General features: G+C 36.5%; 1 protein-coding gene across 3 annotated transcripts in view; it reads right to left on the reverse strand.

The window, feature by feature from the left end:
- Positions 1-6,760: 6,760 nt before the first annotated feature.
- The window catches only part of LOC114053917 (phosphoprotein associated with glycosphingolipid-enriched microdomains 1-like), a 230,057-nt gene continuing 212,154 nt past the window's right edge, over positions 6,761-24,663 (reverse strand). For all 3 annotated transcript variants that reach the window (XM_027877051.1, XM_027877050.1, XM_027877052.1), the window contains 2 exons: positions 22,214-22,273; positions 6,761-12,324 (listed from right to left, as the gene is read on the reverse strand). In XM_027877051.1, coding sequence (XP_027732852.1) covers positions 11,977-12,324; positions 22,214-22,273 — 408 coding nt within the window. In that variant the 3' untranslated portion in view covers positions 6,761-11,976. The remainder of the gene's footprint in view (positions 12,325-22,213; positions 22,274-24,663) is intronic.

A 24,663-nucleotide genomic window follows, 5' to 3' on the forward strand; every position in this document is an offset into this window, starting at 1 on the left:
ACCTTACTTCCACTTACCCACTCCTATTATATATATATATATATATACAAACATATGTACATATACACATGTACACACATCTATTTCTTTACAACAGTGCCAAATGTGTGTGATTCCCTAAGAAAAAAGGGACCCAGGAGTAATAGAAATAAAAAATAACATTAGTTCTAAACAATAGGGAATTAGATCTGAACGTTTTTAAAATTAAAATAAAGATTCCATCTTATTAGGTTGTTTAAATGGCTTATGTTGATGGCCATGGGCCATACTCTCCATGGGGTTTTCTTGGCAAAGATACTGGAGTGATTTGCCACTCCCTTAAATCCACTTCACAGGCAAGTCAAGACATCGCTCTCCTGATGTCATTGTTCCTCTTTGACAATGGAGGACAAACAATAACAACAATATGTTGATGGCCACGAGGTAGAAATGATCATGCAAGTTTATACTGGTTGTTTTGTGGGGAAAAAAATAATTTTTTAAAATGTTTTAGTCCAGAAGTGAAACTGGGAACTTTTAGGCCATTCAAGGAGCTGATTACCTCCTTCACTTATTACCAGAGAGACAGAGCACAGTTTAGGGATGGGCTTGAAATCCTATGACTACTTCACCGTCAGAGGTCAGTGGGAAACCTTCATTGCAAGGTCTCACGTTTGAGCAAAGCTCCAGTGATTCCGTTAGCATTAAACTTGCCTAGATTTCAAGATTTTAGATAAGAAACAAGGGAAAAGAATGGGTCTCAGTACAAGATTGTGAGAAGTTGTGAAAAAATGAAGGAGGTGAAAAATCTCTATTTGGAACTGAGAATTGCCTGATGAGGTAAAAAACAGCTCCATCATCTCATCAAAGAGAATGAGGCCCAAGCAATCCACGGTCAACACTGCCTAACTAATTAGAGGGTGATGGGAGGAGGCAATTTAAAGAGAGATTGGGGAGGGGATGTGCAGCTTTTTTTTTTTTTTGGCAGATCATTTTTTGCCTCATTGTTTTTATGTTAATTGAGTCTCATTTGATTGGTGGAAACCACTTAATTCCCTTTCTATTCTCTTCCTTCTCTCTTTCTCACTCCCCACCCCCACTCCTCAACTGCTTGGCAATTTTCCAGATTACTGAATCTCTTCTCAGTTACTGTGATAGTCATCTTCCTACTGATTGCAGAATTATTTAAGGTGTCTGCATTTTTCCATTCTTGGCTATGATCGTCCTTTCATTTTTTTTGTCTTATGGCCAGGGCCAATGTGTTGATCTGATGTGAGCTCATCTATGCTCTTTCTGGAAACACATGATTTGAAGGACCTCATGTGGAAGGATACACTGAAATTAGAACATGTCCTGGGTATATATATTGCTGCATATTGTGTAGTTTATGCTTTCCAAAGAACTTGAGATGCTGACAATAAATTTGGAAAAGTATTGAAGTTGAATGAATTTTTGAAATTTTATTTAAAATTAACTGGGTCCTATTCCTCTGTTTGGATCATAGTTAACTTCCTCTGGGCCCACAGGGAAAATAACAATAATTCAAACAGATAAGAGGGTATTATGTGGATCTTGATACATATTTTATTAAAAGTTTGACATTGAACATCAGTACAACTAAATTTGATTGGTAACTATTTACATTCAAATTAATTCATTTCAATTCATAATAACTTTTCAGTCCTTCCCCACCAAGTCCTCATTAGGATTTTTTTAATCATTTATTTTCAGGTGAATGAAATCTTTATGTTAGAATATTTTATGAGTATTCTCTTGCATTGTCTTACTGAACCCCACTTACTTGTCCAAATTGTATCCAATGTCTTTTTCTATGAAAAATAGGAAACATGATGTTTAATGCATACATGTATATGTATATGTACACATGTATGTGTATATGTATATATATCTCCATATATACACATATATGTATCTATATCTATAGCCCATGCCTGACTGTTTCTAAGCCTAAGGCACTATCCATTATGCTACCCTGCCTCTTGCTGTTAATTGTAATTACACTAGAAGTTCAGAGAATACAATTACTAGAGTGACTATAAAATGCAAAACTTGAGGTGGATAGAGCACTAGATCCGGTGGAGTCAGTCAAAAAATGAATTGAGTTGCTTCACAGGTTTTCTGTCACCGTAGGCACTCAAATGGGGGTTGATTGACGTCTTGTAATATTGTAAAAAAATTCAGTGTTTCAGGTGTGGGTTGGATCTCTGAGGTCCCTCTCAGACACAAAGCCCTATAATCTAGTGACAGTATTTAATGTTTACTGAACCGAATTCAGTTTGAAACATTGCTACTTCTGGAGTCTTCTGGAAGAAGTGTTTGCCAAGTGAGGTGTTGGGATAGGGGGAGGAGATAATCTATTAAGCCACTAGACACCATTAATATTTGTTTGAATTTTTGTTAGACATGAGAACTCTAATCCTGGACAATTTTGATGGGGGGAGGGGAGAGGAGAAGGTTTGGCTGTAGTATGAGGAATGACCCAGGAAGGGCAGGCTTGGATGAGGCTGAGGGGCTTTGGGTAGCCAGGGGGTAACATGAGAATAGTAGATGACAAGGAGTGGAATGAAAAGGGGAGCAAAATGGGTTATGTCACATAAAATGGAAGAGGGATACTGCCAAATAAGAAGTTTGCTTTCTTAACCATTTTATCAAGGATGGCATGGAGGAATAGGATTAGGAACAAACTGGAGCTAAGCATATAGAGGAAAAAAAAATTTGACCCAGGTTCTCCTGTGGAAGCCAATCTGTGATTTCTTCTAGGGTCTGTATACTCCATTCTAACTGCAATAGGATATTTTCCCAAAGTCCCCTGTGGTGATGGGCACTTTTTATATATTTCAATGAGGAAGAGGAGAGAAACAAACATGGCCTGTCATATTGGCCTCTGTTTTGTTAAGATAACCTACATTAGTTTTTCATCCTTAAAAGGGAACTATCTTTTGGGAAACTCAAATATTTGTTAGGTAGAATTTTTTAACATTGCCCAAATACTCAATAATTTTTTGACCAACTTTTGTAGAAAACGGAACTTTATTGCAATTTAAAAAAGACAAAGACAATTTGATAATAATGTCTGTAATTACAATGTACCAGCTATTTACACATAATTATACTTATGTACAGGAATGAATAGATGTTCACTACATGTAACTTTTGAAGTTACATGTCAAACTCCAGCCATTTGTGAAGAGTCACAATTGAAATGTTTTTAGTAGAAATAAGCTGAAAAATACACATTTCACTTTATGGGTACCACTACTGAATGATATATCGAGGTCTGAGCAAAGAAGTGAACAATATGCATCAATCTTAAAATTACCCTCACAATGAGCAGCAGTATTAAGACCGTAAATAGAATCAATAATTGGTTCATTAAAAACAAAATATGCCTTCAATTTGTATAGCACCTTTCTTTCAAAAAATTCAAAGCATTTCACATTTATCTCACTTGCCCTCATCACATCCTGGTGAGGTAGGCAGTGTTAAGTATTATTATCTCCATTTTGCACATGGAGGAACTGAGGCACATAAGTTAATTGGTTTGTCTAAGCAAGTCAAGAGTCGTCAATGATGCCCTGGACTTGTGACTCCAAAATCAATACTTTATCAACTAAAGAGTTGTTGCCTCCTCTTTGAAACTGATGAAAGATGCTATTTTACATTACTAGAAAAATAGAAAAAAAAACTATGCATTTTTTTCTTTTCACTGCATTATTTCAGACTGATATTACACTCATGCAGAAACTGATCAGAGAAGTACCTTTTTTTTTTTTTTGGTAAAGATTTGAGGAGTTTATTCTTTTTGTTTTTTTAAGTAAAGAATGTTGAAATGACTTAGTCCTAGCAATTCCTTGAAAGGTTGTTTCTAACCACTCACAACTTATTGTGACATTATGCCATTCGTAGACCAGTCTTTCTCCAGGGTAAAAAGAAATGGAAATGACTAATTTTATTTACAAAATTTTTGATTTAGTGACTTAGTCTATATTTTTAATTACCTCATACACATTTATGCATTACAAAATCTTGGCAAGGTAGAAAGGGAGTTGGGAAGATTGTTCCATTTTCCTGATGGGTAAACAGGCATATAATTGAAATCATCTTTTCTTTTTCAAGATGCTAAACACATAATAGCAACTTGACAAAGTTACTAATTTGAAAAAAAAGTTACTAATTTAAAAATTAGTTACTAAATAAAAAATTAGTTAAAAAAGTTACCAATTTGAAAAAAAAAGTCTAACTGTGCTAAATGCAAAGTGGAAAACTCAATGCTTATTAGATCTTGATAGAATATAACCTCTTTGAAGGCTAGGACTATTTCCACTTTTGGGTTTGAAACTTCAATCTCCAGTACAGTCCCTGAAACATGTGGTGCTCAATAAATGCTTGTTGATTGATCAAATTTTAAATAATGACAAAGTTTAAAATAATTAGTAACGGGTCCAGGAATTAGAACCTAGAATCTAAGAACTAATAAGAGCCTAAGAAACCTTTTGTGTTTCTAGAATCTATTTTTATTTTCCTATAGAAATATATACATATGAGAACCACCTGCCATTGTTTTTTGTAGAATAGATAGCTGTGAGGATAGCTATCCTGTAAATGCCACTTGTCTGTGCAATGCCAGAGAAGATTTCAAAAAAAATTTTTTTTGTAGTTTTAAGAAGGAAAACTTCAGGGATGGGTGATAAATATCCTAAGTAGCTTAGGTGTTTAATAAATATGTGGAGACCTGTCCAAGAAATGTTCAAACTCCTTTTGGTTTTTCACTATTTTCATCTAGTGAATGGAGTTGCCATCTCTCAAGGGAGGTCTTTTTTACCGCAATGCCACTTACCAGGATGGACAACTTAGGATAAAAGAATCACTTCATACTAAGAAAGCACTAGGTACTATTTTTATGTATACTCAGTTCTGTAATCTATGTTGTGTGTGTGTGTGTGTGTGTGTGAGAGAGAGAGAGATAGTGGGGCATTAACAAAAGAAAAACAAGACATTAAGATAGGTAGGGCTCCTATAGTTTTAATTTGCATTCTTGAGGGGTCAAAAAGTTTCTTCCTTTGAGCATTAATTATCCTTTAGAGCATATTAGATTATATAATTACTATATAGCTGAGTTTTTTTTTAAAGGAAATGGATATAATGTAATAAATTGGAACACTTTTTCCATCTGAAATTTTCTTCTACATCTTGACAGTTTTTCATGTATGTAGTAGGGGCTTAATAAAGCTTACTGAATCAAGTTGAATTATGAATTCTAATCAGTTATTATGGTATAAAAAAGGCAAAAAAATCTCAAGAGAATCAAAGGCAAACTGTAGTATTATACATGTTGAAAATTGCAGTCATTAGTACTATGTTATCGACTCATCTGAATCACTAATTAGAAGTGTCTGGAATTTGATTTTCAAGGTCAGGTAGCTCGCACATAATCAGCCAAGTTTCCTCCAATGCCTCACTCATTCCCTAGTTAGACACATTAACAATTTCAAGCTTCTTGGGCACAGGTGGGTGCAGGGAGGAGGGGATAAAGCCCAATTAATTATAAATACAGCAGCTTGGTAAATCACTCTTTTCTTGAGAATATGTTCTCTTCCTGGTAAACCCGTGTGAATATTTTAAAGGAACAAAAGGATTATGTTTATATCGGTGTGCTTCTGGGCACATTTGCCATGAAACTCAGAATCAGAAATTACCAGATCTGGAAGGGAATTAGTTGACAATACAAACCAAGGTTTGAGTGCTAATGTTGGATGCTATTCTGTTACTCGAATGTACTCTTAACAAGAATGATATCTTCAACAGATCAGTCAATAAGGCAGCTTCTTATGGAACTTTTGACAGCAAAAAGGGTTTCCTGGTGTAGTGCTAGTGCCAGTTAGATACTTAGGATAGCTCACAGTGCCAATGAAGTAAAGATTGTGAGTCTGATCTCTCAATGGGTTGGTCAGTCAACAAGCATTTATCAAGGTGGCAACATAACCAATTCCAACAAACCTCTTTCAAGACCATAGACAACCAATCTCCCATAAGGAAGAGTAGGTAAAGAAGCCTGAATGGCTGAATGATATAGGAAAAGCAACTCATAACTCATTCTACAGATGATGGGCCAGTGGTATCATCATTTTAAATGGCAGATGTCACATGGTTCAGGGAAACAAGTGCTATACAGGTGCTTTACTCTTCCAGGTTCTCTAAGGAATGTCTCACCATTGGCTTGTGAAGACCTTACGTTTTGGAGCTATGACTGATGCTGAAAATTTTCAAGTGGAACCATAAGTGTTTGACAGTCCTAATTATGGTGGAAGGATTGAGAAGAGCCATGAGAGTCATGCTGTACGAAGCAAAATAAGGGCTGTTACTGTAAGAGAAGCTGGGGCAAAAAGAACAATAAAAATATTGGAGCAGATATAGTCATCTTTCACCATAAAATTCAGGTGTGATATTAGTGATATATTTTCTCATTATTTTATGAATCTCATAATTTCAACATTATAAATACTACCTTAGACATTCAGGAAAGAACCACATAAGCACCCCAAATTATTTTTCGCTCAAGAAAAATCCTTAAAAAATCAGTGGGAATTATTTAGAAGATAGTATAACTTTCTAGTGATCAACTTTCACAAGGAAAACAGCATGAATAAGGAATGCAGACTAGAGACGTTCTTACTTGTATTTCTGTCGCATCACTATATTTTGTTCTACTTCCATCTTATGGCCCACAGAAACACAAAATGTGTAAAACCTACACAATCATTTAAAAGGTAACATAGAACCATTTTATTTCTGTAGATCTGAAACACAGGAGTCTGAGTAATGGTAATTACCAGCCTTTTGAACACATTACATTGTGTGATAAGACAAGTAGAGCATAATACATCTTTGACAAATACCCACAGTGCACAAACAGCATACTGGCAAACAAAATCTAATCTAATTGTACTAAGAGAAGATAGTACCAAATTGGCTGATAACTGAAAAGTACCACATGACCGTAGATCTCTTTTCCTGTGACATTTTGAAGGGATCTGGGAGACTGGTTTGAAAAAAAAAAGCAACATTAGAAAAAGCCATCAAACACTTTACAAATCTCTGTGCCTGGATAAAATGAAGGACAGGGATAATGAAGCTTCATTTGCACATTTACAGAATGTGAATATTCTTCTCCTCATCCTTTTTTTCCCTTAGCGTATTCTGATAATACTGACTGGTTAGCTCCAGTTTATCATGATTTTCTGGACTGTTCTCTTATCACTCTAATCTCAGCACTTTGGGTTATTCTATTGGCTAGATTTTGTTCAAACCATCTAATGGCACAAGTGAGGTTTAAAGCATTTACAGAAAGTTACAGTACAAAACAAGAAGATATTACAGCAAAATGAGGGTTTCACTGTAAATAAAGGCCATACTATATTTATAGACGTGTTCCTATTTTCACATAAGTCACTTAACATTGAACATTATATTTTAACCCTACAACCCCCAATTCCCCAAAAGCATTGTACAATAAACTTGTCAAGATATCCAGGAAATAACCATCAGTACCTACTGGGCTCTCAGCAGCCAATGCTAATCTGGTGGAGCAGCACTAATCAACAGTTTGAGCAGAACAGTATCACTATAACACACTGAATGAGACTGACTATTACACGGAGGACTGAAAGAAAATCTTGGCCTTTACTCATTTACAAAATTGCAATTTAGTCTTGATGTGAATGACTTTTGGAATAGCAGAAGTCTTGAAATTATAGCCATGCTGCCATCCCTGGAGTACATTCTTTTGGAAAAAAAAAAAAAAAACCAAACCACACTACTTTACTGCCTGCTGATTCTATACCTAGAACCGTGGAAATTATTAAAAAGAATGAAATAAGATAACCACCATGTTTTTATTGGCTATGGCTGTCTGGGGAGTCACCATGCATTGGCTCCATTGCTCTCTCTCACTTTTACCTCCCCCCCCCTTTTTTAAAGCTTTGGGTCATCTCCTACTATACCCATATCTGAGGAGTACACATATTTACATTTCCATTGTCATCCTCCCTATGAGTCAAAGAAACAGGAAAAACTTTCTTAAGTTAGTGATGAAAACTTCTCAGTAGGGATTATGATGCAGCAGGGAAAATTATGAAGATCTAAGTGATAGTGAAGAATTTGAATGTTTTCATATAAGAAAAGCTTAAGGAGTCAGAATTCCTCAAGAAAGTTTTTCCTTTAAATCACCATATGTTAGAGAATATGTTACAGACTTGCTTCTCTGACAACAGTTCAGCTGATCTCTCAGATGAACATTCAGATGGCACATTACTGACTGCTTCTCATTCAATGAGTGCCAGGGATATGTGTAAGTGATAACCAGGTGCTTGGTGCTTTCACTTTGTAAAATACCAGTTAAAAAAAGAATAAATACACAGAATTACAAAAATTAAGAAAACATGTTCTCTTGAATAAATAGATTCTGTCACACATCGAAGTAAAATGACAATATTGCTTTGTGTTGACAATCAGCCATTAATTTTAGCACCTAATTAAACACAGTTCCTTGGATTCTTGTGACTTTGAGGCAACTGAAACAATGATCATCAACTTTTGCCTAAGGAACAGCTATACCTTAAAATGTTTTAAAAGAACTAGTGATATAATTTGTATTAGGACAGGAGATGCAATAATAAACATTAGATTAATTTTTGGGGAAATTTGCTATTTTTTTTTTCTCTAGGCTGTAACTTGTTCCTGCAAATTCTTCAAACACATTTTCAGATAAAATTTCTGTTCAAAAAATATAATGGGCATAAAAAATTAAACTGGAATTTTAAAACATCTCCAGTTTGAAACAATAACAAAGACAAAAGAATATAAACAGCTCATTTCAGGTGAGGTTGTAATTCGGATGTATGGAAGAACTGAACAGATCTTTCATATATTTAAAGAACTCCAATATAATTCATAAAAAGAATAACACAACTGATTCATAAAAGGTATCCTTCATGTATATTTGAATTTTAACAGCCTAGGGTTTGGTAGATGTGATTAACTTCTCTCTTCAGATTTTCTTTCAACTGTGGTAGAAGTATGGAAAATTATATGAATGATTCATTTGTTGTTTAATGTCCAACAAGAACAATAAAGGAAAACAGTAATTTTCTTTGAAAAAACACATAATGCCCTGCCTAGTATCTGGGCAAACTCCTCTCCATACCCTGTCCTCGTAGAAATCATTGCGCTATGTTCCAATCTTTGAGAGAGAGAAAGAAAGAGAGAGAGAGAGAGAGGGAGGGAGAGAGAGAGAGAGAGAGAGAGAGAGAAAATGTGTGTTGGGGGGGTAGTACTTTTAATCAGGTTCTTTGAATATTCTTTTACAACCTGTTAATTAACTGACAGACCTCACATCTCCCTCTGTCAGGGTCCTCAAAATCAAGAGAGATGTACAATGCATATCTTATAGATCTGGTACACAGAATCCACACTTGAAAGTTGTTAGGGGAAAATTGATGACTATATGCAAAAAAGAGGGTTTCTCTCTAGAAAGTTCTGTCGTCCTCAGTACCAAGTTACTCTTCTTGTAGTTAAGAGATGCATTTAGAGATGAATAATAACCTCCTGAGGCCAAGAGGTAATAATTTAGTCCATTATTTACGGAACAGCCCAGATGGCCATGAATATGTGCTAATTACTATTAACAGACATTGAATGGAGACCCTATGGCCTATAAAAGAATTGATGTGCCCTCTTAAGTTCCTAATTCATTGACTTAGAAAGTGCTCAACACATTACTTGTGCTCATGAATATTTGGCTACACTAAACAAGAGATTTTCAACTACTCAGTAGCATGAGATCTCTAGGAATGCTGCCATTTTTCTCGTACTATGGAAACGTAATTTAGGCTAGTTTACATTCTATTGCTAAGACTATTGTTGTACCCCTAATGTCTTAGCAGGAGATCGGATCTCTGCAGAAATAAAATCTATGCTTGATTAGCTAATCAGCTAATCTTCCTACTAAGCTAATCTTGTTATTTCAGAATTGTAAATTTAATTAAATGTATAGAGCAACCAAAGAATCAAAGCAATGATTACAACTGCTGGAAAGCACATCCATGGAACTCTATGTATTTTTCAAGCAGCTTTATTCTCCCAAATCACCTTCATTGTTACAGAGAGAGAAAACAGCACAAGTTAGGAAGCCAAAGAGGTGACAGTTATCAATAGCAATACAGAATAACTGCCTCCTTTTCTAGTGGTCAGAAGAACCTGCAGTTTTCCAATGACTGTAAACCACCATTCACAATGACACCAATAATGAGGGTTTTTTTTTTTTAAATTAGGAAAGGTGGACAAATCTTTGAATGGTCATTTTGTGAGACCTGAGTGGGTACATGTAAGGCCAGCCTAGACCAGAACATGTTCTTCCTTGAAGTCTGATAACTGGCCACAGGTTGGTATAAAAAGGTAGGCAAATCCCTAATTGCTCATCAAAAGTTGTTTATGTAGACTGAATAATCACTGGATTTTAATGACCTGAAAGAAATGACAGATAAGCACCTACTATGGATAGTGACAGTCTGGAGGAATATTCCTCGTCCTTCTCTGTGCAACTGTTTCAACCAAGTGTTCCTAAAAATTTGTACCCCAAAGTACTAGTACCGATGAGCAACATACACTTATTTCATTTATTCATTTACCAAGGTGATTTTGATCAGGAGCCCCTTGTACCATTTGAAAAGTTTAATCTTTAAAGACTTAGATACGTGGTTAGAGAAAGGGTAAAAAAACAACCAACTAGCTGTAATTAACTAGCTTATGTGCTTTTTGAGTTTTTGTTTTCTTTTTGAAGATTATAAATGAATCATAAAATGAAAATAGTTAATTTACATAATTTCTGATATTCTTTTGGACGTAGGCACAAAACAAAATGCTTTAGATTATTTACATACTAAAAGTAAATGCTTACAAATGCTCTACTGAATCCAGATTAATTTCTGAGAACGACTTCTACAAGCCAGTCAAGACTTTTATAACGTGGACAGAAGAGATACTTTGAAACACACATTCATGTTCCCAGCCCTTCAGAGCCAGACAGTGTGGCCACTGTCCAAATATGTGGTCTGTGTCCAAACATAAAGATTAAGGCTCTCTGTTTGAAATAATGAGTTCCCGGCGAATTAAAAAGAATTCTATAAGTACCATAACATTCTTAAAATACTGAAAAAATTCTGAATCTTCTTAAAATACCAAAAAAAGTTCTTGACTAGAAAAATAAAATAAAGCATCTAAAACTGAATTGAAGTACTTTTGTTGTAGGCCACTAGTGGAGTGCCAACCTAAGAAGTGACAAAACTCTGAAGAGACTCACAGAAGGTCCCCAACCCTATTTGTGGGCTGCAGTTGGAATCCTCAGCTGCTGAATAAGCAGCTTCCTGAAGAACACTGAAGATTGGCATTGCAAACACATTAGCCAAGCTCCCCCCCATCCAAACAGGTCTATGCTGGAGTAAAAATCCTTAACCTTGGGGGAGAAAATCCTTGGGCTGAGTTGTTCAGTTTGAACGTGAGAAGGAAAACAGCCACTCATTTAAAATTTTTCAGCAGGTAGCAAAAAGCAGTCAACAACTGGCTCTTCTGAAAGGCAGTATTTTAGGCAAGTGGCATCCATTACAGTGAATATGGTCCATTTTAAAATACTGGACATTCTCAGGAACCACCAACATTTTTATCTTCACTGCGAGAGGAAAGGAACCATTTTAGGGAGGGGGATGAAATGTTTGTCTCTTTTTATTATATATGTGTGAATGCATATCTGTGTGTACCTTATTGCTTGGGAAGGTTGGAAAATGGTCACTGCCCCTCCATTGTTTTCAATTCTCTAAAGCAATGCGCAATTTGTAATTTATTATGACCTTCTGTTTTTCTTCAAATAGAGAAACATATTCAAACTGCTGACAGTATAATGTTAAAAAAAATGTTGTCTTGGCATTAAAGTCTGGTGATATCTTTGCTGTGTTGTAAATCTCCAATACTTTCATAGTCATTTTCTTTTGGAAAAGTGATGTGGTTACCATTAGCCATTGACATGGTCTTTTCTTCATCTTTGTTCAATGACTGGATCGCTTCATAATCAGGCTCCGGCTCCCCATTTGAATTGACTACTGGTGGAGGCATGTTGATGTTTGGGTTTTTCTCAAAGTCCCGTACTGTGGCATAGAGATCATTACCAGAAGATGGTGATCTTTTTGGAGCTACATCTTGAATACAGGAGTAAGTGGATTCTGGCACTTGAAGAGTCTGTCCTGGCTTACTTACAGATGAGTACATTGCAGAAATCTAGAAGAGAAATCATTAGTTGAACCATCAACTGTTTTTGTATGTCTCTTCTTCCAGTCCCCCCTCATGGTCCCTTTAAGTGAATTGTTGGATACCTGACATGTATGGGTGCTTAAGCACACTTAGGTGCAGCTAGGTGGTGCAGTGGACCGAGCTCTGGGCCTGGAGTCAGGAAAACCTGAGTTCAAATCTGGCCTCAGAAACTTACTGACTGTGTGGTCGTGGGCAAGTCACTTGTTTGCCTCAGTTTCCTCAACTGTAAAATGGGGATAATAATAGCATCTATCTCACGGGGAGGTTGTGAGACTCAAATGAGATAATAATTGTAAGATGCTTAGCACATCGTGAGTGTGATATAAAAGTAAGCTTTGATTATTATTATTATCTACATATTTTGAAGATATGCTTCTTCTATTGGGTCTATTTTTTTTTTATTTTGGTTTGTCCTTAATTTTTCTAACAAAGGAATAAAGTAGCTGAGGTGATTCCTGAAGAGGGAGGGAAGGAGGGAAAGAATAAGCCTTTACTAATCACCTATGTGCCAGGCCCTGTGCTAAAATACTTTAGAAATATCTCATTTAATCTTCACAATAAGCTACTGATGACAGGATAAAATTAAAACTCCCTAGCCTGGCATTTAAAGCCATCCATATAACCTATCTTTCAATGACCTTCTATTATTATTTCCTATTATTCCTCTTCCCTTCTGTTCTAGTCAAACTAGCCTGCTAGCTGTTCCTCACAGAAAATATCCCATTTTCTATCTTTGTGCCTTTGCAAAGATGGTCTTGACAAGTCTAGAATTCACTCCCTGTTCACCCCAACTTTGTAGACCCATCAAAGCTCAATTCAGGTGCCACCTTTCCTCCCTCTTAAAATGATTTTATATTACTTTGTGTTAATAAGCTATACCCATCCCTTCTTCCTAGCACGAATGTAAGCCCCTCGGAGGTACGGAATACTTAATTTTTGTTTTACGTCCTCAGTACCTAGCATATAATAAAAAACTCTAGCTAGAACATTTCTGACTGTATTGTTGCCTCTAGTGCACTCCTACTGTACTATTCAACTATTTTAAAGGCCTTGTGGAAGTGTTTCTGGGGTTGGGGCTTATGCTGAAAATTAGAGCCAGACCAATGTCTGACATCCTACTGTTAACTGAATAACAGAAAGAGTGTGAGTGTGTAGGTATGCACACATCCATGATGTAGAAAAAAAGAACACTGAATTGGGATTGAGCGCTGGATTACAGCCCCAGCTCTGCCACTAACAAGCTATGTGACCTTAACGTCTCCTGGCCTCAGTTTTCAGATCTGTAAAGTGAGTGGGTTACTACAGTATATAACTGAAGGTTTCTTTGATCCTACATATCCGCATATACTTTTGATATTGCTGTGACTCTAGGTCTAGGGAACAGCCGTTAATCTTTCGATGAGTTCTAAAGCCATTTTCAAAACTGTTACCAAACTGACCTGAAGATTGGTCCATCCCAACTGAGAACCTAAAATGCAGAAGTTGATGTAGTAATGATAACTGTCTTTAATAGAATGCTTTAATACTTTATAACTGTTTTATGGAATATTAAGTCATTTTATATTTCTAAGAGTCGTGTGAGTTTGGCACAATGGGTGTTTCTATCTTCATTTTACAGATGTAGAAACTGAAACTCAGAGTGATTTGCCTGTGGTCATGTGGCTAGTGAGTGAACAGAGAGCATTTGAACCCAGGTCTTTGTAACTCCAAGTGCAGCACTTTCATGTGTCATATATTTGGTGATATATATATATATATATATATGTATATAATGTGATACATAATTGTTTCTACCGTAGGCAGAAATGTTTAACAACGATAGAAAAGCATTTTCTTGGAAAGATAATTGTTGGAATAAACGGAAAATATATTTTGGGTAATTAAAGCAGGCAAGCCCTGCCTCAGAAAGAGGTCATGTCCCAAAACTTCATTTTTAAGTCAGCTGTTTGAAATTCAGAATGCATTTTCCCATAGAAAGAATGTCATAAATCGTGAATATTGGGTTCCTGGCTCAACTCACAAGATTCTATTTAACCCATAATGAATGGCAGGACAAAGTAGCAGGACAAAGTACTATGTCAAATGTGAAAGTGTTTTAACTGTATTATGGACTAAATAGAACTTGGTGGGCTAACCTGGGGGTTTTTATGACTTTGTTAAGGAGACAATGCAAATTGACAAAAATACTTCTACTGTCCCCACTATCACGGCTGTCAAAAGAAGGGAATTTAGAGGCACTGGAAATTTGACTCCCCTCCCATCCATGTGCCCTGATTGCTGCTGGTCTGCCTAGGACACGGCAATAAAGGCATAGAATGGTTTTTACGACACCTCTTGTTCTCTGTGGCTTTACATGAAAGCTAACTTTAGTGAAGTGGGATTCTTTTCAAAAAAAATTTTTTGGGGGGCAGCGGTGGCGGTGTTAGCACCTGTAATTATATCTGTGTAGTATATATGGGAAACATGCATGCATGTATGTACGGGATGTTAATAATCCAAATGTCTATAGAATCATAAAAGTACAGAATGTTAGAGCTGGAAAGGACTTTGCAAGTCGTCTAGCCCAATTTGAGACCCAGAGACATAAAATGATTTTCCCTAGTTCACACAGCAAAAACATACCACAGCAGAGCCTGAAATTCAGATTCCTGGCTCCCTTTCTCATGCCTGTTCTATTTTACCATAGTGAGAATGCCTGTGACTAGAATACTCTCTTGTTTAGACATCATTCCATTAAAAAAAAAAATGTTTTTACATGCATGTAGATAGTTATTTTCACAAAAGAAAAAATCTAAATATTTATGGACAATATAGTTTGCCGATTTTTCCAGCAGGAAAACAATAACTAAATTACAGGTTTCCTTAAGTTAACAGGGGGGTTTAAATTGTGAGGGTTACTGTAACATTAGATCATTGATTTAATTAATCTAATCATTGATTAGATCATTGATCCAATTCCAAATTGGAAGGGACCTTAGAAGCTGTCTAGGTCAACCTCCCAATCTTACAGATAAGCAAACTGAGGCCCAGAGAGGTTAAGTGAATTAGGATCAGACAGGCAGAAAGTAGCAGAGCTGAGATTTGAACCCAGTTTCTTTGTCTTCAAATCAATCGCCCTTTCCACTCCAATATACTTCCTCCCACAATTATTTGTAAGAGGTCTAAAATCATAACAATATCTGCTTACAAATATGTAGTGATTTATGATTACCAAAGGTTTCAAATCTTGTTACAGCCTCATAATACTGTGAGGCAGGCACTGAGTTAATGCTGTTTTATATAGAAGATGAAATTAAGGTTTAAAGAGATTAAATGATATCCAAGGCCACAGAGTGGGTAATGGCAGGACCCAGGCCAACAGCTCACAAGTCTGGCGTTCTTTTCACTACTTTATTCTTTATGACAATAGACTGCCAATGTCCAGAATGAGAAAATGCTTCTAAAATCGATTACTTCAGGTATGGGACCTAACTAAAAAAGTCCATCTTTAAACAAGGAAACCTATTTAACAAATACAATTTCTTCTTCTAGTACATTTAAGAAAGGTAACATGGTATAGAAACCTTCTACATATCTATATGGAGATACATGCATATTATATATACATATATGTACACACACATACATGTTGTTGCTGTTCAGTCATTCATTTCTAAATTTTATATCTGACTCTTTGTAATCCTGTGGACCATACTGTCCATGGGGTTTTCTTGGCAAAGATACTGGAGTGGTTTTCCATTTCCTTCTCTAGGGGATTAAGGCAAACAGAGGTTAAGTGACTTGCCCAGGGTCACACAGTTAGTAAGTGTCTGAGACTAGATTTGAACTCAGGTCTTCCTGACTCCAGAACCAATGCTCCATCCACTGAATCACCTGTTTGCCTCCATCTATGTAGGTATATATACACAAATTGTATACTATATCTAATATATATGCATATATCACATTACATCTATACATGTGATAGATGTATTTTATATCTGTAGATATGTGTACATAAAACATATGCATACATTATATATATATGTGAGTGTGTGTATGGTGTATGTGTGTATATATCTAGACATCTATATATTTATATTCTGTGACTGGTTTGGAGAGATATAGAAATCTATGCTGCTGAGGCAACTGCCCTGAGATCCATTTATATGTAAATGAATCTTGATTATTGCATTATATGTGGCTCTGGGCCTTCAGAAACCTGACCCATGTTTGAAATATCTGATTGTCCCTATCTCTTTTCGTGTCTCCTTTTTGATGTAGAGGATCTGTGATAATGAGTAAATAAGAAAGCATTAGAAAAGCCAAGAGATATCCCTCAACAATAATAAAATGCTTATTTGAAAACTGCCCAAGAGAGGGTAATCTTTATAGAGAATCATTATAGGTAAATTATATGTAGCTACATCTATGGATCCTCTAACTAGACTTGGGTTTTAATGGTGGTTATGACACTATATGACTTGGGCAACACATTTCACTTCTCTGCAATCTGTTTCTTCATTTGTAAAATTATGGCATTATTCTAAATGATCTCTAGGACAGCTAGGTGGTGCAGCGGATAGCGTGTCAGGCCTGGAATCAGAAAGACCTGAGTTCAAATCTGACTTCAGATACTTACTAGCTGTGTGACCCTACACAAGTTACTTAACCCTGTTTGCCTCAGTTTCCACATCAGTAAAATGAGCTGGAGAAGGAAATAGCAAACTACTACAGTATCTTTGCCAAGAAAACTCCCAATGGGGTCAGGAAGGATCAGACACAACTGATATGACTGAACACCACAACATCTAAATGATCTCTACTGTTTCAGTTCTAAAATCTTAAGATTCTAAGAAAACCAACCATAACAGTATTATTAAGTTATAGACAAGAAAGAGCAAACAATATCCCCTATTGTGTATCTTATGCCATTTTGGAAGGCAGCTAGGTGGCACAGAGTGCTGGGCCAGGAGTCAAGAAGGTGAGTTCAAATTCAGCCTCAGACACTTACTTAGCTCTGTAATTATAGGCAAGTCACTTAACCTCTATTTGCCTCAGTTTTCCCAACTGTAAAATGGGATAAAAATGGTGCCTATCCCCCCCTCCCCCTGCATTGTTTTGAGGATCAAATGTGATTATAATTGCAAAGTAATTAGCACTGTGCCTGGAACATCATAAACATTATATAAATGTTAGCTATTATTATAATAATTATTATTATTTTGTGTTGGTTTCTTTTAATTTGATTTCAAAAGTCTTATACCATGCAGTTTAAAGAATTATCTGTCTGTCTCTGGCACTCTTAGAAAGATATACATATCTATGAAATTCCCTATGGTAATAGCAGGCTGCCATCCAAGAAAATATACTCAATCACACCCTTAGCATTGTCTACCATGAATATCAACAGTAACAATTTCCTTTGGTAACAAGGGAATGGAAGCTCTGTACTGATTAAAAATTGCTTCAGGTATTATGAGTCATGGTTGGACGGAAGTCAAAATATCCTTGATTACCTGGCATTCTTTTTTGACATAGTAATTAATCCATTTCAAAAAATCTAGAAAAGAAATGAGCATGTTTTTCTGACAGATGCTCAGCTTCCCAATTGCCAAGGGATATTTCTTCCCCTCCACATATCTCACATACTGTGGGCAAAATTTCCAGCTGGTCTAAGAGCCTTCTTAATGCAGGCTTGCTATTTGTTCATTGGTCATTGGCATAAGCATGGTTCATTTCTAAAGGGAGTGTTGCCTCTACAGCCCTTGTCAACCCAATGTATAAGCGTCAGAGAAATATGGGAATGCACCTATAAAATTCATAACTATATATGTGACCTGGCAATTCTTTTTATGTCTCTGGGGTCTGTAGCTTCATCTGTAAAATGCAGGGACTGGATTAGATGAACTCTAACGGCCCTTACATTCCCCAAATCTTATGATTTGATATAATTTTCTCCACCTCTAACCCCACCCCCACAAAAAATTAACATAGCAAATCTGTAGAATATTTTGCTCTTAGAATAACAAGCGATATTTACATATCCCTGATATATAAACTGATATATATATATATATAATATATATATATATATCTTAAAGTCGGCAAATGCTTTACATTTACTGTTTTTCTGAAGAGTAAGAATTATAATGTAATAATATCTTTGGGAATCTTGGAAGAAAGTGCTACTACTTACAAGGTATTTTCCTTACAACAACCCTGTGATTTGGGTAGTGCAAGTAGTAGTATTCTTATTTTACAGATGAAAATATAGAGTTCATCTGAATTGCTAGACAACAGTTCATCTGAAAAACGTATGGAGGTTTTATTGGTCTACAAGCTCTGTAAAACTCAAGATTGTGACAGGTTAGCAAAAAGAAAAAAAAAAAGAAGCACAGTGTCCAGGAATATGGAGGTAAAAAGTAATGTGGGCACCACATTTTAGGAAGGTCATTGTTAAATAAGAAAGCAGCCAGAAGAGAAGAAGGAAGATGGTTCAAGACCTATGAGGATCAACTGAAGAAACTGGGGACATTTAACTTGGAGAAGAGAAATTTAGTGGGGCATGATAACTGCCCTCATGTATTTGAATGACCATCATATGTTCTGTCTGGCCCTGAAGGGGAGAATGAGCAACAATGAGAAGGAAGTTGCAGAGAAGCAAAATTAGGTTTAATATAAAGAAAAAAACCTTCTAACAGTCAGAATGATCAAAAAAATGCAACAGGCAGCCTTCAGAGGGAGTGGATTTCTCCTCATTGGAGATTCTTGAGTGAAGTTTGGATGACCACTTTTGGGGCTTGTTTTAGAGGGGAATACTGGCAGGTATGGGTTAGACTGAATATATGAGATTCTGCAATTACGTCATGTATAAAAAAAATTTTAGATGAATTCATGGGTTAGATCTACGATGGGTTGTTGAGTGAAACCGAGGAAGCCAATGGAGCATTCTAAGCAGGGGAGAAATATGGTTAGGCCTTTGCTTTAGGAAAATCATTTTGGCAGCTAAGATCATCAGATCTCTATGCCTGCTCTTTAGAGCACCTATTGGTTCTTCTACCTTTCTTGGACAAAGGGATTTGGATCAGGTTTTCTAGCATGTCAAATTCCCATTGGCTCAGACAAGTCAGAAGGAAAGCATTTTGCTTGCCTGTTAGAATACATTTTACAGGGAGAAATTTCCTTCCCCCTCCTTCCCTTTCATTTGTTGCCGCAGTTCATTTTAGCCACATCTCTGATAAGTACATTCCTTGTTATATTATGAGTTACTACTTAGCCTTATAGCTTTATTTTTTTCTCTGTAGTTAGCTTTCCTAATGCTTTGTCATAATGACAATATGATTTTGATGTCTAAATGAGATTGCTCCTGTTTTAATCTAAATCCATTTTTTTTGGTTTAGTTTTCCACTTTCCAGGAGAAAAATGTCTCTGTGTTCTCATTAGAAAACAGAATACACACAAAGATCATCGTTGTTGTTAACTTCTGACCTCTCCCTTTTTTCTATGTAATTTTGAAATTTCACTGACAATAATTGGACATAATCCAATAAGCATCCAGAAATGCTAAAATTATTTCTTGGTTTAACATCTGCCTCCTAATAACACCTAAGGACATACAATGCAGCAATGAAAAACAGGAGAAAGCTGTGCTCATAATGTGCTCAACAGGGAGTATTATTTTGGATTTTTGTAATAATGATATTTTATATTTCTTTAGTGTTTTACGATCTGTAAAGCACTTTATATTTTATAAATCAAATTTGATCTTTTTAACAATCCCCTAAGAAAACTGAGTTTCTGAGATGTTAAGTGATTTTCTTATGGTTATTTAAACCAGGGTCAAATCTAGGTCTTCCTGACTCTGAGTCCAAGACTCTTTCTTGTTATACCTTCACCTAAAAGGCTTTTGACCAACCCTTGCTTGGTAGGAGCTATTGCAACATTCTGAGGAATTGATTATTGGTGGATGGGGACAAGCAGTCTTGGAAAAAACAACAACAAAAGCAATGATAAAAAGGTATAAGGAGTGCTGAGTGACCAAAGGGAGATAAAAACAGCAGCACCAAGATCTAAAAGGCTCAGGGGAGTGAGGGAGCCAGCTCCTTTACTTTTTCGGTTCTTTGCCAGTGGAAACCTCTCTCCCCAACCTCAATGACTCCTGCCCTGCACCTTCTGCAATGTAGACAATTCCATCCCCAGGTCTCTTCTCCTCTGGTTCATCTGGTGTCGTGTCACTGAGCATCAAGCAGAGAGTGGGAAGCAGCAGCTCCTACTGTCCTTCTACCACCTCCCCTTCCAAACTCAAGACTGCTCAGCCTGTTCTCTATCCCGAGAAGCTGTGCCAATGACTGATTTGAAAGTGGAACTCAGCGAATAGAAGTAGGTCAGGGGTATATGTGGATAAAGGTTGCCAAAGATGTCTATGAAGTCTGGGTTACAGTTTAAGGCAAGACCTTACTGTGATGAAGGCCCCTTTCTAGCCCCGTTCTGTAATGCTATCAACTAAGGGGACAACACCCAGAGGAGAAAACCATGTCTGACACATAGTAGGTGCTTAATAAGTGTTTATTGACTGACTGACTACTCCTTGATGTGATTTGCAAGTTATTCATCCTTCTCATAAGCTTGGGTATTCCCCTAAGACATTCACTTATTCCTTTTCTTTACTCTATCTGCATTCTCTTCCATGATGACTTCATCCACTCCTATGATTCAGTTATCACTTATATGTCTTATCATTTGCAAGAGGATTATACTTGTTTGTGGGACCCCAGAGGGCAGAACTAAAAAGGATTAGAAGTTGCAAGGAAGGAAATTTAGCTTTGTTATAAAGAAAAACATCCTAACAATTAGAGCTGCCTCTGGAGGTCATGAAGACCCTTTCCTTGGACATCTTCAAGGAAAAATTTGATGATCACTTTTAGGGTATGGTGTAGAAGGGATGTTTGTTCTGGACCATCCCTACAGTCCCTTCCAACTCTGGGATTTAGTGATTCTGAGTCAAGGACCAGGGTTTAAACCCTGACTCTGCTAGTACCTATCACATCACTTAATCTTTTGGAGCCTAAGTTTCATTGTCAGAAAAATGAGAGAAAAACCTTGGTGGTCACCTAGTCTTCCATGAAACAAAAATGCTCCACATAACATCAAAATATGTGGCCATGCAACCAATGATGACCTCTAGTTTTCTCCCTGACCTCCTCTGGCCCATGCTTTAGAGCAGCGGTGTCAAACTCTGCCAGAAATGGTCATAAATTGTACATAAGGATCCCTGCAGGACACATATTGATGAAGAAACCCATATATTAATGGAGAAAACCATATATTAACATAATCTATGTTCTACTGCATTTTATTTATGTTGTTAAATATTTCCCAATTACATTTTAATCTGGTACTGACTTGCTGGACCACAATGTGGGCAGTACATTTGACACCTTGGCTACATTTGATTCTATTGATCCTTTCCAATGTCTGTCTTCAAGGCTGATTCTTTGACATCACTAACCCTTTTCCTGCCAGGAATCTGAACCCTATTTCCCTGATTCTTCTTGTCGTGTCACTTGTCAGTCACTCCTGGTCATGGTAAGATGTTTGACCCCAAACGCACATTCCTATTAACATCCTTAAGATGACATTTTGCCTATAGTAGATTACCAAAAAAAAAAAAAAAAAAAATTACAAGGCACATACTTGGAGAGAGTAGGCACTTGTCTATCACAGGGATTTATAATTAGTGAGGCTGTATTATGCTAATCTCTCATGAGGGTGGAGGGGAATGTCTAAGGTTTTTTGCTGTTCAAAGCTTCAAACAGTGCCTGGCTCCTCTTAGGCATCTAACATGTTTGTGGAATGAATGGTTGCAGAAACCTACCTCTTCTTCTGTAAGAGTTGGGTCTTCCTCTCGAGATTTGTAAGACAGCGAACTAAGTCTCTGTTAGAGAGAACAAATACATATCAAGATGAAATACTGTGAAACCTACAATTCAGTCTTCCCTTTGCCTAAGCAGTAGGATATTTTGCTCATAAAAATTCCTTTCACATTACTACAACAGCTTTTCAGATAAGCTACCATAAGGGCTTTGGGATTGGGTTTGATAACTTGATCCTGAACAATAACTTCTAATATAAAGGGATGTAAAGAAATTGAGCACTTCAGTAACTATCTGGCCTCTTAATTAATCTGCTCAGGTGATAGCTAGTAAAATCTTGTTCATGCTTTTATATGATAATGCGCTAAAATAATCCAATAAATTAAAGAGGATATTGTTTCAATTACATTGTGGTAAGTGTAGCTGAAGGGAATAATCTTTTAAAAATGCAGTATTTCTTTAATAATCTTACAGAATTTGCATATCAGCTTCTTCATTTCAAGAAAATCATCAAGCCATTTGGAATCTTTTCCTAAGCCCATGGATACAGAAATCATCTTATCTGTGTGACCGCACTGTAAGGGGCCACACGCTGATATATTAGGAATCCTTGATTCATGAGTAGGGTTGGACTGTTTTAGAAGACAACCAGGCATCACAAGTCTCATCTGGGAGGACTGCACAGAAATTTCATTCCTTTATAGTGAGGACCAGGTTGCAGTGAAACCTGGGACAGCTAGGTGGCACAGTGGATAGAGTGCCAGGCCTGGAGCCAAGAAGACTCATCTTCCTGAGTTCAAATCTGGTCTCAGACACTTACTAGCTGTGTTACCCTGGGCAAGTCACTTAACCCTGTTTGCCTCAGTTTCTCATCTGTAAAATGAGCTGGAGAAGGAAATGGCAAACCACTCTAGTATCTTTGCCAAGAAAACCCCAAATGGGATCACAAAGAGTTAGACATGACTGAAAAGACCAAACAACAATAAGGTAAGAGGAATGGGCCAGGTATTAAACAGAGGCTTTGAGTACAACAAACATTAAAAAAAAATGTAACAGTTGTAACTAAAAGCAGAATTGTTTTCTGTTTACAGGGTAGAAAACACTACTGGATTTTCCAGACTGTTTTTGTCTGATCCCTATCCATGTGTCTTACTGTAGAAGAGAATACCACTACATGACAGTTTATTTTAATAATAGTTGACATTTATATTGCATATTTCAGTTTACAAAGTACTCTATAGACATTACATCAATTCATTGTCATGACAATTCCCTGTTTTATGTAGTACAAATATTATTATCTTCATTTAGCTGATAAGGATATTGAGGCAGAGAGAGTCAAAGACCATAAATATGAGATCAGTCATGTAGGGGAAGACAAGAGATATTAGAGGATTCTGGGTTACAGGGGGGCTGTTAGTGCTATAGGGACAATTTCATCTTGGACAAAGCAACAACTAAACCTGAGCCTCAGTTTTCTTATCTTTAAATAGGGTTAACAGTTTTCAACGCTACCTTGGCAGGCTGTCTCAAGGCTAAATGAGAATGAGTTAAAGGACATTGTTTGGTGCAATATTATGCAGCATGTGTCTGCATATGGATATACCATGTCAATGTGAGGACAGAAGCAAAGCAAGAATAGGAGGTTCATATATTTTATGGGATTTTTGTCAAAGGACACCATCTAATGAATTTCATGAGGTTGGGACAAAAATAGATGAAAGGAAAATGACTTTTATGTTATTTCGAGAAGTGAATAAAAAGCCACATACTTGTAAAAAAATTAGGGCCTGTCACAACAGAGGACTTTTTGATTTGCACAATTAAAATCAGTTATTTAAACTGTAGTTTGTATTGGCTGGAAAAATAAAATTTATCAGATAACGGCTGACAATGTATAGCACTTCATGATTTTAAAAAGATTTAGCCTAAAAATCAATGACTATTTTTTACTACAATGCGGGTACAGGGCTTCAGAATGGGTCAGGCCTGTGTTTCAATGTATTATGCATGTACTTAGAGATGAACATTGGGAAGACAGGCTAAAGCTGTAGCTTAGAAAGACTTTAATTCTGAAGACATTTTAATTAGATGAACACCTTTTCTGTGGCACTTGGGGGACTGCATCTGTCATCATCTGATTAATTCTTCAGAGCCTTAGCCATTTCAGTCAATTTACAGTCCCTGAAGACAGAGTTTCATATAATGTGTGCCTATTAGACAGATATGTGGAGAGTTAAACACAAAGGAATAAATTTCTTGGTATCAATGATTAGGAAAGATTTTTTTTTAAGCTTTCTCACAACAAGCAAGAAGACAGTGCACTTGAGTTTGTGTTTACACTAATGACTATACTTGCTCTCCCTTCTTCCCTCTCTCCTGGAAAAGGCCAATTGTGATTACATGCTGTTTTTTCACTGCCTTTAAAGACACTATTCTTAGCTCTGGTCTG

This window comes from Vombatus ursinus, unplaced genomic scaffold, assembly GCF_900497805.2.
Source record: "Vombatus ursinus unplaced genomic scaffold, bare-nosed wombat genome assembly UNPS02014812.1, whole genome shotgun sequence".
Classification (NCBI taxonomy): Eukaryota; Metazoa; Chordata; class Mammalia; order Diprotodontia; family Vombatidae; genus Vombatus; species Vombatus ursinus.